Below are 16,596 nucleotides of genomic sequence, written 5' to 3'. Positions count from 1 at the left end.
AAAATATTAGGCAACCGTATGTTGCCTTGCCCTTTGTGGGCTGAGAACACAGCATGCTCAGCCCCTCTGGGCGATGGTTCACATCATGTTGCTCCCAAGCAGTGCTCTCAGATAAAATTCAGGGCAGCCCTGATGGGTTTTAGACTAGGGACAATGAACCCAATTGGAGAACAAATATCTGATAATGGTCTCTTCAGTCTAGCAGAGAAAGGAACAACATGATCCAGTGGCTGGAAGTTGAAGCTAGACAAATTCAGACTGGGAATGAGGCATACATTTTTAACAGTGAGGGTAAATGCCATTGGAACAACTTATCAAGGGTTGTGGTGGATTCTCCATCACTGGCCATTTTAAAATCTAGACTGGATGTTTTTCTAAAAGATCTCCTGTAGGAATTATTTAGGGGTGGTTCTGTGGCCTGTGCTATACAGGAGGTCAGACTAGATGATCACAGTGGTCCCTTCTGGCCTCAGAATCTAGGACTCTAGGGAGCAGTAGGACACAGAACCTTTCATGGGCTGACAGAGTCAATTAGGGAAAACTGTAGGAGGGCAATACTGTGACTATCTTACATGCCCAGGTTTCAGTACTGCCCCATCCTGATTGCCCAGGCAGGGCTAAAGCCTGGAACCCTTTTTTTCTACCAATGCTAAAGGATAAGTCATCAGACTGGTGGCACGATAGCGGAGGACAGGTGCAGATGGGGTTCATTTAAATGGCACTCAGCTGCCAAGTATAAAAAGGAGAAAGAACAAAGTTGGTGGGAAGACGTTGGCCTCAGCCTGATGGGAGTTTGGCTGCTACACCATGCACCTTGGAAAGAGAAGAATCTTGTCCTTGGTTGATTTTTCTGCTTGTATCCAGAAAGGGGGAGATTACATTCTGGAAAAAACGAACAAGTGTCTTTGTTTTCTGTTTGGTGAGCTACTTGGGAGTGGGGGTGGGGAGCCCACTATATGACAGATCCTTGGGGTCCTGACTCCTCCTTAAACAAAAATGATCATTAATAACATTGTAGCTAGAGAAGCTAAAATGAGATTAACAATCCTTATGCTTAGGTCAGAGTGAAGGTGTCAGGAATAGTTCCAACCCCCATGCTCATCATTGCAGAATTACTAGGAATGTTAACCATGCTCTGAAGATTCCTATATTGTCCATTGCTGGAGACAACCTATAGGACGAAAGGAACCAGTGATCTGATTAAAGTGCAACAACTCGTATGCTCCAGATGACATATAATGCAATATAAAAGAATTATGGCTCTGCTCTCACCTGCATGGGTGTACATAAGGTATAACAACTGAAGTCAATATTTCCACTAACGTAAAACTGGTGTAAGTGAGAGAAGAATCAGATCTATATTTATAAATTAAAAAACAGGGTGAGAGCGTGGCCTGTGACCTTGTAACTGTGTACTCCTCAATTCCGAGACCCATGTTTTATGTTTACGCAGCCTTTCAAAGAGATACTTGTTGGCAAACTCAAGGGTATTTTCACAGTGCAAGCACTATAAACACTGAAAAATCTTTAGAGACAGAGGAGATGACTCATCTTTGGCCCAACTGATCAAAAAATACAGTTCATCTACCATGTTTGTTGGCTGATGCGTGAGTCCATAGACTTCTTTGTGGAACAAGGCAGTTAAAAAGGAATTAACTGCAACTTTGGAAGAAATTCTTCTGGCTGCAAGGAAATAAAAGTAACATTCTGGAGCACTTTTGGCTGCAGATAGTGCCAAGAGAAGGAGCGAGTAAGCTCTTGGATCTCTCCCCAAAACTATTGCAGGGGGATTTAACAGTTTTGGATGCATTTTGACTAGTTCCTGGAAACCTTCTCTCTTTTAATGATTTTTCTCTGTATCTGAGGTTTGTGATACTGTAATACCAAGCTATTGAATAAGACTAGTCTGATCATTTCTAGGAACCAAGCCTCTCATAGGTGATTAGCATTTAAATAAGACAGTCAGTGAGGACTATAAGTTACATGCACCAAAACAGCATTCAGCTTGAGCAAGACAAATTTGAATACAATACTATGACTAGAATCATAATTATAGATATTGAAGAGAGCACAGTGTTATGGGTTGTTTATAACCAGTCAAAGGGCAGCACTATTGAAATAACAGGGGTGCTGCAGGTCAGGATCAATCACGGGCAAAGATCTGTGGGAGAGCAGTTCTAGAACAGCAAAGTCGGTTGCATAGTTACAGCGAGGCTGGTCCCGCAACTACTGCTTTGAATAGTAGATAGAGCACTGGACAGACTCATGAGACCTGGTTCTATTCCTGGCTCTGCAAGTGACCTGCTGTGTAGCCTAGGGCAAGTAACACCCTTCTCTGTGCCTCAGTTTCCCCATCTGTAAAATGGGGATAATGATACTAACTACCTTTGTAAAGTGCTGTATAAGAACTAGATACTATTGTTATTGAAACCTAGATATTTTGGCTCAGATACAGCTGTGATAGTTGGCAGTATAACATCCTAAAATAGAAATTTCCAATTTGTGTGCTGTTTACGCCTCACCTTCTTTTGTACTTTTTGAAAACATTCCCAAAGTGAACAGAAATAGAAACCAATATTTTCAAAAATTGGCTGTCTAAAGTTAGATTCCTACAGCCTTATTTAAGCATTGAAATAAATGGGCATAATTTTCAAAAGCGATCAGTTCCCCTGGCAGCTAACATTCACTTCAGTGGCAATCACGTATATAGGTGTGTAAATAAGAATTTGGGACCCTAACTTTAAAGCATCTATTTTTTATGAACTTGGCCAGAATGTTTTCCTGGCAATTCTGTTCCACTGTTTATGTACATAGAGGGCATGTTTACATTTGTCAAACCCACACCATCTTTTGGGAGACGACTATTGGAGGATGGCAGAATTCCTGCCTAGAAACTGTAGCTAGCTGTTCAGACTCAACCTGTTCTAATCTCCAGAGAGACACAGGACTGGATTCACAAGGGGGACTTAGGCACTTAACTGGCACGTTAAGTGCCACTGGTATTCACAAAATCACCATTCAGCTGCTGCCTAAACCAGTAAACCCCTAAAGTCCCTAAGCACCTAAGGCCTGGTGGGCTTCACAAAATTCCCCTGCCTACCTTGCATTTGGGGCCTGATCCAGTAGGCATGCTCAGAGGATACCTTAGAGCATGTCTATCAGATTGGGCCCCACACAAAATGGTAGAGGTGGTGCCATTTGCCTTTTACCCAGTGTCCTGGTGGGTAGAACACTAAACCCAGGGATTTAGGGTGACCAGATGTCCTGATTTTATAGGGACACTTCGGATATTTCGGGCTTTGTCTTATATAGGCACCTATTTGCTGCCCCCCCACGTCCCAGTTTTTCACACTTGGTATTTGGTCACCCTACAGGGATTTAAACCAGGACTCCCACCTCCCAGGTGAGCAGCGATAGTCATTAAAAAAAACAGGCCAGAATGCATTTCCATTCCTCATCACTCAAAAGTGAGAGTACCAGAAGTCTGAGGAAGAAGCCAGAGTGGTGTTCCGGAGCATTCCAGCATGACTCAAGCCCTGCAGGCGAGAGCCCTAACCATTGTGCTGCAGAGGTACTCTCGCTCTTGCTCCTTCTCACTCTGGCCCAATGAATTATTTCTACACAGTGGAACAGGTCCAACAGGCGAGACTCAGAGCCCCACCCCAAAGTCCCACATAGCCCAGTGGTCAGAGCACTCTTCTCAGCAGTGGGAGACCTGGGTTCATGTTCCTGCTCCACATCAGGCAGAGAGGGAATTTAAACCCAGGTCTCCCACATCCTGGGTGAGTGCGCCAACCACTGAGATACTGGCTATAAGGGGGGCACCACTGCCTCCTCTTGGCTTAGGTGTCTAACTTCAGGAGAGGTTTCACGGCTATGAATCCCAAGTAGAGATAGGTGCTTAAATCCAGAGGGAGGTGACTAACTCCCATGGAAGGATGGGGTATAGGCTTATACCCCTTTTGCATTTCCTGCTAGGGAGCTTAGGTGGCTCCCTACTTGGTTTACTGGCTTTTGTGAATCCCATTTTTAGGTACCTAACTCTCCCCATATATTGCACAAGGACCTTGGGTCCCTAACTTGGGGTAGTGAATTCCACTAGGCAGCATGGCATCTAAAAGTGAGATGGTGCAATGGTCAGTATTGCAGTGCCTACATGCCTCATGAATCTAGCCCACAGTGCTGTTTGGAGTGGCAGAATTTGGCCAGTAGCATATGTGCTTATTCACTATCCTTTGCTTCCTATCCCTTCCAGGGGAATGAATGAAGTGGTTCCGAGGGCAGAGGCAATGAGAGTCAACCAAAAATGAATGCAGAATGCAGCATTTCCTAGTATTAGCTCCCCTGTGGGGGTGTTCTGGTTCCGTAAGCTGGTGTTCAGGTTAAGAAAACTGCAGAAGGGTAAATGGAATGAAATAGGAGCCCAATGCTGAAGGAGAGAGGTACGGATCATAATAAGGGGAAGGAAAAGGAAGAGCATCTTCAACACATTTCTCAGATGGCTCCTTGCCACTACTCTCAGCTTTACACTGTTTCACTGTGAAAAAACTGGAGTGTATGTATTTGTGACAGGCGTCGGTCGGTCCTCCGAGCCCCTAGGGGCGATGGAGAGCAATGGTCTCCGGGGCAGGCCTTGGCCCCAACTCCCGGGCGTTGGGGAATTAGCGGGAAGGGGTGCCGGCAAGAGTCAGTAGCGCGCCCCTCAGGCAGGGGAGCGCCGGGGTAGGGGAACGCAGGCCCACCCAACTCCACTGCGTTCCAGCCCAGGGCCCTGACAGTGGCGGGAGGCGAAGGTTCCACCGCTGGGTCAGCGGGGCAATCCGCACCCGCTGACCAAACACAGCCACCCCACGGTGTTGTTGGGCCCCTGGGCTACTTCCTACCCGGTCTCTCTCAGGCGGGTCGCTCCCCCTCGATATCAGACTCACGCTGGCCCGGGCTGCAGTCAGGCCCCTCCAGGTCCTCCGGGTATTCAGCGGCCGGCAGCCCTGGTTGCCACAGGCCTTCCCCCCGGTCAGGCTCCTCCTTGCCCAGGGCTTCACCTGGGTCAGCAGCAGGATCGCGAGGGAGCAGCCTGTGTCTGTCTCCCTCCCTGGTGCTCTCCTCACTGGGCAAAGGGCCCCGCCCTTTATACTTCCTGTCCCACCCCTCCCCTTCCGGGGATTGGCGGAAGCTTGGCCTGGCCCCGCCCACTCAGGCTCAGAGGGTGGCTCTTTACCCTCTGGTTTGGAGGGGAGCCACCCTGGCTCCCTACAGTATTATTAAATGACTTCCAAATGTGTTTTCTACAAAGGCTATAGTATTGAGAAGGCACTTTAATTTACACTTCTAACTTGTTTATATTTTTCTCAAAAATATAGAGTTAAGGTATAGAGATTTCGGATCTTTCCATTATTAGAAATATATTATCTCATCACTCCTTACCTACGCACATACGTGCACACACACAAACACCTCCCCTTTCCCCTGCCCCAGCAATTAAAGACCCACCTCTCAAATGTAACATTTAACAAGAACATATAGCATCTTTGTTAAAAGACAGAATGTATCTACCATTGAATCAGTACATTAACTGATTCCAATCTCCCCACTGTATCAACAGTTTAATACAGCAGGCAGTTAGTGTACTGGTCTTTCTATTATCTCTGAGCTCTATTTCCTTTGAAAACTGTAATTACTCGCAGAGGAACTTTCATTCACACATTCTTAAACTGTGAGATACATTTCAACTTTTTTAAAATCTCCTGTCACACCTGCTGACTCTCTGCTTTGAAACCTGTAATGCATGCATGCATATCGGGCTAACATGGAAATTGCTCACAGCAATAGCCTCTGGGAATCTAGCTCTGTCTAACAAAACCACATGGTGGTGTATGAAGAATAAGGCAGTGAGTACCAGGAAAAAGAAAGTGGAGATATCAAGATAGAGCAATCGAGAAGGCACTAGTACTGTAGGACAGAACGTAATATCGTAGAGGGACAGTAGCACATGGGAATCGTGTGCAGGCCAGAACCATAGGTGCTGGAACTAGGGGTGCCAGGGGTACGACTGCACCACCTGGCTTGAAGTGGTTTCCATCATATATAGGGTTTGCAGTTTGGTTCAATGTCTCTCAGCACCCCCACAATACAATTTGTTCCAGCACCCTGGGCAGAACCATATTCCAACTACTGGGAGCATCTCAAGATCCTCTGAAGCAATCTTTCCCAAGCTCCTTCTGGTGAATGCTCAGAGAGAACAGTCCTTAAATTGTTGTTGAGACAAGGTCCTAAAGGGTGATAGTAAGAGTAAAAAGGGAGGGGACAATATATTGGAGAACTTCTCCCACCACTTTATGAACAACAAGGGCTAATCCCGCTCTCACCCTCCCCCCTTTTCTTAGATTCAAACAGTTTTGTGAGTCTATATTAACTGTATAAGTAAGTTGAGATTTTCAAGATTAATTCTGGTCTGCCTGAAATTACGTACATCATGTTAGCAGGATTGGGCCTTAAAAGGCACAAAAACAAAGGAAGAGTGGAGGGTGGGGTCCAAATGGATGATCCACGTGATGATTGGCATATATCAGTAACATGCATGTTTTGAAGTTTATTCAAGGTTGGGGTGAAGGGGAAATGGCAAAAGAGGAGTTAATAAGAGCAAGGGGGAGGAAAAAAGGAGGAAAAGTGACACTGAGGGGACAGAGAGAAGGTGATATGGAGAGAGGAAAGAGGAAGGAAAGGATGAAGCAGAGCATGTGTGGGTAAGGAGACTAAGGCTGGCAGTGGAGGGACTGCGATAGGGAAGGGAGGGATACTTGCCTTTTCCATTTTTAAAAAAGCCTTTTACATACTTTATTAAAAAAACCAGAACCATGTACAATTGCCCTTGCCTAATTCTATTATTTTAGCTTTACCTCTGCAACATAACCATTGTTCTTTATACATTTAACAAAATACCACCCAGTCCCTTTCCACCAAACAACTGAGCTCCAATCCACAAAGCAGGTTCTCTCTCTCTATAGCTAGATAGATAACTTTGTGTGTGTATGTGTGTGCACATGCATGTGAGCAGGCAACCTCCACCCCAATTCCCCACACTCATCGCCACCCTGCCGAAAATAGAAGTCCAAATGAGTTCTGATAATTTCTCTAGGCCATTAGATTTCTGAAGGCTGCTCTGGAGCCAATGCTGTGCTGTTGTCAGCTCCACTCCTCTGAGGAGGGAACCTGCTTTTAAGCCTCCACACCACCACCTTTGCAGGTATCTAGGGGAGGCCTTAGGGGAGTCAAGAGCCCCAAAGTTTGGCTTAAGACACTGGAATGCAGTGTTGAATGTATAGCAAAGCAGGGACTTTAAAAAATGGTTAATAACTATTAATTCAGCTAAAAATGGAACTTTTTGCAATAATTTTTGAAAGTAATAGAACTTACCTTATAAGGATTTCAGGAGTGTCTGCCTGTCTCATGCATTCCACTGTTGAATCAAACTGCCATCTTAATTTACATCAGATTGTCAAGATTACATCTTATGGGTTGATTGTTAATTTTCTAATTATACATAAGACACTTAGGTTTAGCGATTTATGGTAATTTGTAACGAGATGTAATAATTAGAACTGTACATTAGTGCACTTTTTGTTCCAGCTCTACCTCTGACCCACTGTATAAGCTCAGGAGAGTCACTTAACCTCTCTGGGTCTCATTAACTCCCCTGTAAAAATTAAGATATTGTATTGTATACCTTTGTAAAATGTTTTGAAATCTATGGCTGAAAAATGCTAAGCATTATTGTTATTGCAATTTTAACTTGGGTAGCCTAGCCAAGTGGCTAGCATACCAGACTGGGACGGAGGAAATCTGGGATCTATTCCCAGCTCTGGCCTACTGAGTAACCTTGGGTAAGTCACTTTCTCTATCTCTACCTCAGTTTTTCCATCTGTAAAATGAGGATAATCTACCTCCTTTGTAAAGCACTTTGGAATCCACTGATGAAAAATGCTATTTTAGAGCTAGGTACTGTTATTAATATTATTACTTTTCCCATCCAAGATGCAGCTCCTTTTCTGTGACATTCTCACTTTTTGCCTTACAGGTGTCATATCCTTCCCCCCACAGAGAAGCCTATCTACTTCAGAAAAATGGGGCACAGGCAGGAGAACATACAGCACAGTCACAAATCCTGCTTCAACAATCACTCTTATGCCTCCTTCAAGAACACAGTCAGCAAACACTCCCAAAATTGCAGAAATCTTGCTTGATCATCAGTCGTCAGTTCCAAAAAAGCCTGCCACAACCAGCCAATATGTCCCAAAGCCAGACTTTCTTCCCTCTAGCAGTGTAGCTTCTGTGGAGACCCTTTACCTCTCCCCTACCTTCAACCTCTTTGATCCTTTAGGGAATAGTGTGGCAAACAGTGAGATTCTGAAACCAACTCCAGCTTCTTTTAAACAATTCCCTGGACTTAATACAACCACCATGCTCAACTTCAATCCCTCCACACCTAGTAGCATGCAGACATTTAACACGACTCTCCACCTTTCCCCAAGGCCAGGTGAGTTTGTGCATTCCATGTCTAACAAAAGACACGTGTCTAATTTCTTTGTTACCTCCTCTCCCAGCCCACATCCTCTTTGTAGTTCTTGCAAAACTTGCCTGCAGTAGTGACAGCACTCAGCAAAGGAAGTCAGCGCTTCAGAATTTAGAAGGTGTTAAGAAAAAAGCCCTTGGTGCCTCCTCTTGTGCTGCAGGCGCCCTTGCTATCACAGAGGGCGAAGACAACACTAAGTGTTCAGAGCTACTTCAGTGGAGGTTAAGTCACATCTTTCCTTTACATTTTCATACTCAAGATTAGATACTACAAGCCAAGTCAAAATCTTACAGAATGAAAGCAGTAATAAGTATCTTTATTTAACAGAGCCCCTGGAAATGCTGTAAGATGTTTGTACATCATTTAAGTCAATTTAGTGCAGTTGCAAGGTGCTGGATTATTAGAGCTGGGGACGGAAATTCTCTGGTTACTCACAGAACAGATACAGCATAGTTAATGTCCGAACAAGCTTTTCCCCCAGTCCCACCTCCACTGTTCAATCCTGACCATAAGGGAATTCAGTCTCCAGGGCCCATTCACTGCTTGGCTTCTCTGCTGAGACTGCCAACAAGAGGGTCCAGTAGTACCAACTCGCTCCCTTACTAGGGCCTGGACAGAGACCACAAACTCACTTCACCTAAGCCATTGAAAAGCTATCAGATAGTAATTAATGATCTGCAGTAGATCTGAAACTAGTGGTTTAGAAGTGAAAGGTTTCTTATCCCATTCTTGGTTCCCTGACCTAGCTAGGCCTGTGACTTTTGTACCATACAGCTTTATACGTGTGACACGCAAACAAATGAAACCCCTTTATTTTCTTCTCAAATGAGAAGTTCTCTAAACAGAAAATGTCAGGAGTTAGTAATCTTGTGTTCACACCTGTGAGAGTTACTGGATGTCAGAAGAAACCTCTGAATGAGGAGACAGGACTAGAGAATGTATAGCTGCCTTCCTTTGAGTCAGTGCAGTGTTCTGAAGGTTCACTTACTAAGAAATAAGAAAAGGAGTACTTTTGGCACCTTAGAGACTTAGAAACCAATTTATTTGAGCATAAGCTTTCGTGAGCTACAGCTCACTTCATCAGTGCATCCGATGAAGTGAGCTGTAGCTCACGAAAGCTTATGCTCAAATAAATTGGTTAGTCTCTAAGGTGCCACAAGTACTCCTTTTCTTTTTGTGAATACAGACTAACACGGCTGTTACTCTGAAACCTGTCATTACTAAGAAATGCTTCTCACTTGCTGATAAAGAGTCAGTTGCTTTTGAAAGCAACTATTTTTTAAGTTTAAACTTGGCATTTCTGAGACTTTCCCATTTAGGTTTATAGAATGTTGTTGTACGCAAAGAAACATTCTTGGGTCTTGAAAATGTAAACAAAAATGCAATCATTTGGTAATGTTTTTAAGTGAGTTGCACTAAGCATTATTCCCCTCTTCACCTCACAGTCACTGTGTTGAGCCAGTTTATTACTCTCACCTCTCAGGAATCCATCTCTGCCTGGCAACATATCATACTCAGTCTAGATCATTGAGTCAGATTCATTTTAGCATTTTGTGCATATAATTGTTTAGGAGGGTGTGGAAAACACGGTGGATTGCATCCTAAGATGAAAGTGACCACCTTGAAGAGGGTGGAACCTCTAAAAGAAGAAACTTTACTCCGATAAAGTGTCACTACTACCAAATGAAACTAAATTGATGCCACCAAGGAGATACAAAGTATTTTCAGAATAGAAGAGGAAGCCAGTTACTCATGGAAGCAGCAATCAAGTGGAGAATCTCTCCATCCCAGAAAAAGAATTAAAAATAAATAAATAAATAAAGTCTGATCAGTTTGGTGACAGTCAGACATCCAAGCCCTCTTATAGATTGTACATGGAGATTTGCAAGACAGGTACTCTTACTGTTAAATTACATATGTGTTTATATTTTAGATAGTAGTAGATATAATCAAAATATTATCAGTAGCCTGGAGGCAAAAAATCTGTTAAATTGCTCCTTTTGGAGCCAATAGTTATTTGTGTCACTCCATCTTTTTTATTTTTATCCTGCAGGACAAAATAATTGCATCATATTTGCTTTTTCACATAGGAGGTGGAATCAGTGCACAGTGATGCAATGATATCAGGCATCAGTAAAATGTCACAGTGTGAAGACTGAGTGCTAGGTCATGGCCCATAACAAAGCTCCTTTTTGGCACTCTGGCAGTGCAATAAAGACAACGCTTTTCTAAAAAGACAGCTATGGATTCCTCCAGCATGGGGGAATAAGGCTAGCATTACATAACTCTCTCCTTCCAAGCCCTTCAAGTAGGGAGAGTGCTACACTGTAGTGATCCTCAGGTAGTATAATGAACTCTGGGACCATTACAAACTGGTGTGACTTAGAGCAGCCCAGAGGCTGCTCTTAGTTACTCCAGGGGCCAAACAAATCTCCAGCTGGTCCTAGGAAAGGGAGGAGGACTGCAAAGTTGGCATAAAGCTACCTTCCCCCCTGTCCCAAGGTGTGCTGGGAACTGCTCTGGCCCATCTGAGTATTTAATGCTTAGTGTAATGTCTTTGTAAGGCTGTGGGGCCTAGAAATGTCATTCCTATATTCTCTAGTTGTCCTACAAGCTCTGTGCTCTCAGGTCATGTATGAAAATCAGGAATTGTCTCATGAATTTTGAAATAAGCGACTGTTCCACCTATAAACCTGAACATTGGTCTGTTACAATTTAGCACGATGCTGCATGTTTTAGTAGGTGCTTTTTGGCTTGTAAATCAGTCCATCGTTAAAGCTGTTTGGGTCTTGTGTCAAGTACAGCATGTGGACTGCATGTTACATACAATACCACCTCATTTTCCTACCAGCTCTACTGTTTGTGTCTTTAGACTATAAGCCTTTTAGGGCAGGGGTTATCGCTTGGGTGTGTGTGTGTGCCCAATACCCAGCACAGGGGACCCAGGGCCCAATCGGGCCTTCAGACACTACCTTAGTATAAATAATTTACTACTACTAACATTAATTTTATGCAAAGACTGTAGTGTTCATTTTATTTTCTCTTTTACATATGTTTTAGATTCGACCAGCTCCATGGCAACAACTTCCTCTTTTTCCACCTTTTCCATCTCATCCCCAGATTCAGTTGTTCCAGAGAACATAGTTCAGCCTAACCTTATCCCTTCCTGTGGACCTTCCTGTGGACCTTCAAGCTTGTCTTCACCTCACAAGCTCTCCTCTTCTGTTTTCTTTAATGATCTCAAGGACAGGGTTACACATCCTTTTTCTTGCCAAAGATCTGAGGAAGAGGAGAGTGAAAACACCAGCATCCTGAATCTCCTCCCAGATAATTCGAGACATTGCGCTGGAAAAGTGAACAGTTTTGAGAGCAGAATTCTCCGCATTTCTGGTGGGAGTTGGGGGGCATTTCCTGTGCAGAATGTAGATCCTGTGGCTAGCCGCAGTATGCCTTCTGCTGGAGGGTCACCTAATGGGGGCACTACACAGAAAGCCCTGGGCACTTTGGAGGAGATAAAAAATGCAGTTCTGGGACTGCGAGGGGATGTAGGCAAAGTGGCCCAGGAGCTGCAAACCATTGGCAGCCAGATGGCAAGCCTGGTTGGTGACATTCAGCATCTGAGCAAGTTCTCAACAGCTTCCCGAACTGCTAAGGATGCTCTATGTCAGTAGTAATTTTCACAATGGCTACGTCAAACTTCAGTGTAGCTTTGTGGTATCTTGCCCCAACACTGCGCTTCATCAGACCTCTTTTACAGTGTTGAAATAATTATAAATAGAAATGCATAAGGCTATTCTGTTCTTGTCATGGTCAATAAATAAATAATGTACATCTTTATCCTTTGAGTTTTGTTAACATCTACGCACACCTTGCATTTTACAAAACCCTCACATTGCACAGGACAAAGCTTTTGTGCATGAAAATCTGCCAGAGCAGTTATTTGTCAGCAAATAAAATAATATGTATCATGCAGTTCATGTATAGGGTGTCCCTGCATGTCTGAACACCCCTGCCTCACTCGCAAACTGTATAATGTAAGTCTTAGTGGGAAAATGGCAGCATGTGCATGCTTGGAAGTACTGCAGATGCAGTGCTAGGGAATCCCAGAGGCAGCCACAGGAAATAGCTTACCAGAAGGTGTAAGATTTATTGACCAAAAATAAGGTGTAAGTTAATTGTTTAAAGAAACAAAAAACTGAAATGACAAAATGCATCACTAAATGAACCAGAAAAGAGAAATGAACTGCAGTCCTAATAATTACCCCAAATAATGCAAAAAACTGACTTATAGCTGCCACATGACTCACTACTTTTTCAAGCTGTCTTTAAGCTCTACAGTTTGTTACTCTTACCGCTGACTAGGTAAGGACAAAAGCTTTGTATATTAAAAGCACTGGGTCCCTCTTCCTTCAAAGTCAACGAGCCCCTTTCTCCTTCCCCACCCTGTGTCTTCCTAAGTGAGGATGACAAACTCACCCTCTTTCTATTTTACTTTGTAAGGAGGGGTCCGAGTTAGCCTCTCTCCCTCCCTCAAGAATGGTTGACAGCCTTTTCCCTGGTTCCAGACCAAAACCTAAATAGGTGGATTGGCTGGTTGCCCCGGACCCTGCCATGTGCAACAGGTCCAGTCTAAGTATTAAGAGAGGAAGTGCCTGAGGAGTGGCTAGCAACCACTATATGGCATTTTCAATGAATTCTGCAAAGGACTTAAAGAAATTTTTCTAGCCCAACCGTCAGAACAAGCCCTCAGCCACAGCTAATCAAAAAACCCAAATCTTCAAGCCCAATCCATTCTTGTCAGCAGAACCCCGGTTGCACATGCTCAAAAGGCAGAAAAATCTGCCTGGAGGAGCTCAAGGTGCCCTCAAACCCAATTCTTTCAGAAGGGTACGGAGCTAGATGTGCTGATTCAATGCATCTCCTAGGGAGCCACTTGTGATGTGGCTTCTCTGGAGTCCTAGCTGGTGTTAAAAACCTCTGCTCTTCATCAGGAGTCCCAAAGGAGGATGGTACCAGCGCCCTGCCCATCACTGGAATTGAATGTGTCCAACGGTGCAACTGCAGACACAGGGAAGTTCAACTTGCAAACCCTGTGCCTATGGGGCAGTGGAGGAGGGCATCAAGCCCCTTACTGAAAGGATGTCACAGATATGATTCAGTCAGATCATCTAGATCAATCCCGTTTAGTTTAATGCTTGGATCAGAGACCTTTAAGAAATACTTAGATGCTGCAGAAAGTGATGGTGGTAAGTCAGATGTGGCATTCTTCTCTATGGGTATGTCTACACTACGAAATTAGGTCGAATTTATAGAAGTCGGTTTTTTTAGAAATAGTTTTTATATAGTTGATTATGTGTGTCCCCACACAAAATGCTCTAAGTGCATTAACTCGGCGGAGCGCTTCCACAGTACCGAGGCAAGCATCGACTTCCGGAGTGTTGCACTGTGGGTGGCTATCCCACAGTTCCCGCAGTCTTCGCCGCCCATTGGAATTCTGGGTTGAGATCCCAATGCCTGATGGGGCAAAAAACATTGTTGCGGGTGGTTCTGGGTACATGTCGTCAGGCCCCCGTTCCCTCCCTCCCTCCGTGAAAGCAACGGCAGACAATCGTTTTGCGCCTTTTTTCCTGAGTTACCTGTGCAGACGCCATACCACAGCAAGCATGGAGCCTGCTCAGCTCACTGTCACCGTATGTCTCCTGGGTGCTGGCAGACGTGGTACTGCATTGCTACACAGCAGCAGCAACCCATTGCCTTGTGGCAGCAGACGGTGCAGTAGGTCTGAAAAACATTGTCATCGTGTCTGAGGTGCTCCTGGCCGCCTTGGTAAGGTCGGTCAGGAGCACCTGGGCAGACATGGGTGCAGGGACTAAATTAGGAGTGACTCAACCAGGTCATTCTCTTTAGTCCTGCAGTCAGTCCTATTGTACCATCTTATGGTGAGCAGGCAGGAGATGAAGATGGCTAGCAGTCCTATTGTACCATCTTCTGCCAGACAGGCAGGAGATGAGGATGGCTAGCAGTCCTATTGCACCATCTTCTGCTAGGCAGGCAGGAGATGTGGATGGCTTGCTGTCCTACTGCACCGTCTGCTACCAGCCAAAGATGTAAAAAGATAGATGGAGTGGATCAAAACAAGAAATCGACGAGATTTGTTTTTTATTCATTTGCTCCCTCCTCCCTCCCTCCATGAAATCAACGGCTGACAATCGTTTTGGTGAGGTCTGTCAGGGGCACCTTGAAAACTTCAATGGAGATTCAGTCCTGGCTGAAATACCAGAGGAAGGGATGGCTTAGTGGGTTGAGTATTGGCCTGCTAAACCCACGGGTTTGAGCTCAATCCTTGAGGGGGCCATTCTGTGTGACAGTTGTTTTTGTTTCTCCTTGATATAAAGCCACCCGCTTTGTTGATTTTAATTCCCTGTAAGCCAACCCTGTAAGCCATGTCATCAGTCGCCCCTCCCTCTGTCAGAGCAATGGCAGACAATCGTTCTGTGCCTTTTTTCCGTGCAGACGCCATACCACGGAGTCCGCTTAGATCACTTTGGCAATTAGGAGCACATTAAACACCACGTGCATTATCCAGCAGTATATGCAGCATCAGAACCTGGCAAAGTGAAACTGGGTGAGTAGGCAACGACAGTGCAGTGAGGAGAGTGATGAGGACATGGACACAGACTTCTCTCAAAGCACAGGCCCTGGCAATGTGGGCATCATGGTGCTAATGGGGCAGGTTCATGTGGTGGAACACTGATTCTGGGCTTGGGAAACAAGCACAGACTGGTGGGACCACATAGTGTTGCAGGTCTGGGACGATTCCCAGTGGTTGCAAAACTTTCGCATGCGTAAGGGCACTTTCATGGAACTTTGTGACTTGCTTTCCCCTGCCCAGAGGTGCAAGAATACCAAGATGAGAGCAGCCCTCACAGTTGAGAAGCGAGTGGCAATAGCCCTGTGGAAGCTTGCAACGCCAGACAGCTACCGGTAAGTCGGGAATCAATTTGGAGTGGGCAAATCTACTGTGGGGGCTGCTGTGATGCAAGTAGCCAACGCAAACAAAGATCTGCTGCTATCAAGGTTTAGTGACCCTGGGAAATGTGCAGGTCATAGTGGATGGCTTTGCTGCAATGGGATTCCCTAGCTGTGGTGGGGCCATAGACGGAACCCATATCCCTATCTTGGCACCGGAGCACCAAGCCGGCGAGTACATAAACCGCAAGGGGTACTTTTCGATAGTGCTGCAAGCACTGATGGATTACAAGGGACGTTTCACCAACATCAATGTGGGATGGCCAGGAAAGGTACATGACGCTCGCATCTTCAGGAACTCTGGTCTGTTTCAAAAGCTGCAGGAAGGGACTTTATTCCCAGACCAGAAAATAACCACTGGGGATGTTGAAATGCTTATATGTATCCTTGGGGACCCAGCCTACCCCTTAATGCCATGGCTCATGAAGCCGTACACAGGCAGCCTGGACAGTAGTCAGGAGCTGTTCAACTACAGGCTGAGCAAGTGCAGAATGGTGGTAGAATGTGCATTTGGACGTTTAAAGGCGCGCTGGTGCAGTTTACTGACTCTGTTAGACCTCAGCGAAACCAATATTCCCACTGTTATTACTGCTTGCTGTGCGCTCCACAATATCTGTGAGAGTAAGGGGGAGACATTTAAGGCGGGGTGGGAGGTTGAGGCAAATCGCCTGGCTGCTGGTTACGCGCAGCCAGACACCAGGGCGGTTAGAAGAGCACAGGAGGGCGCGGTACGCATCAGAGAAGCTTTGAAAACCACTTTCATGACTGGCCAGGCTACGGTGTGAAAGTTCTGTTTGTTTCTCCTCGATGAACCCCCCTGCCCCTTGGTTCACTCTCCTTCCCTGTAAGCTAACCACCCTCTCCTCCTCCCTTTGATCACCGCTTGCAGAGGCAATAAAGTCATTGTTGCTTCACATTCATGTATTCTTTATTCATTCATCACACAAATAGGGGGTTAACTACCAAGGTAGCCCAGGAGGGGTGGTGGAGGAGGGAAG

At 45.1% G+C, this 16,596-nt stretch overlaps 1 protein-coding gene across 1 annotated transcript; it reads left to right on the top strand.

The window, feature by feature from the left end:
* Positions 1 to 8,457: 8,457 nt before the first annotated feature.
* On the top strand, positions 8,458 to 12,240 carry LOC311522877 (uncharacterized protein; the record flags this gene model as incomplete). The annotated part of the gene is made up of 2 exons (XM_084632437.1): positions 8,458 to 8,533; positions 11,630 to 12,240. The coding sequence occupies 2 exons, from the start codon at positions 8,458 to 8,460 to the stop codon at positions 12,238 to 12,240; spliced, it is 687 nt and encodes a 228-aa protein (XP_084488563.1).
* Between the last annotated feature and the right edge of the window lie 4,356 nt (positions 12,241 to 16,596).

Source organism: Lepidochelys olivacea (genome assembly GCF_965140295.1).
Source record: "Lepidochelys olivacea isolate rLepOli2 genome assembly, chromosome: 1".
NCBI lineage: Eukaryota > Metazoa > Chordata > Testudines > Cheloniidae > Lepidochelys > Lepidochelys olivacea.
Note: the sequence above shows the minus strand (reverse complement) of the source record. Positions and strands in the feature narration are given on the sequence as shown.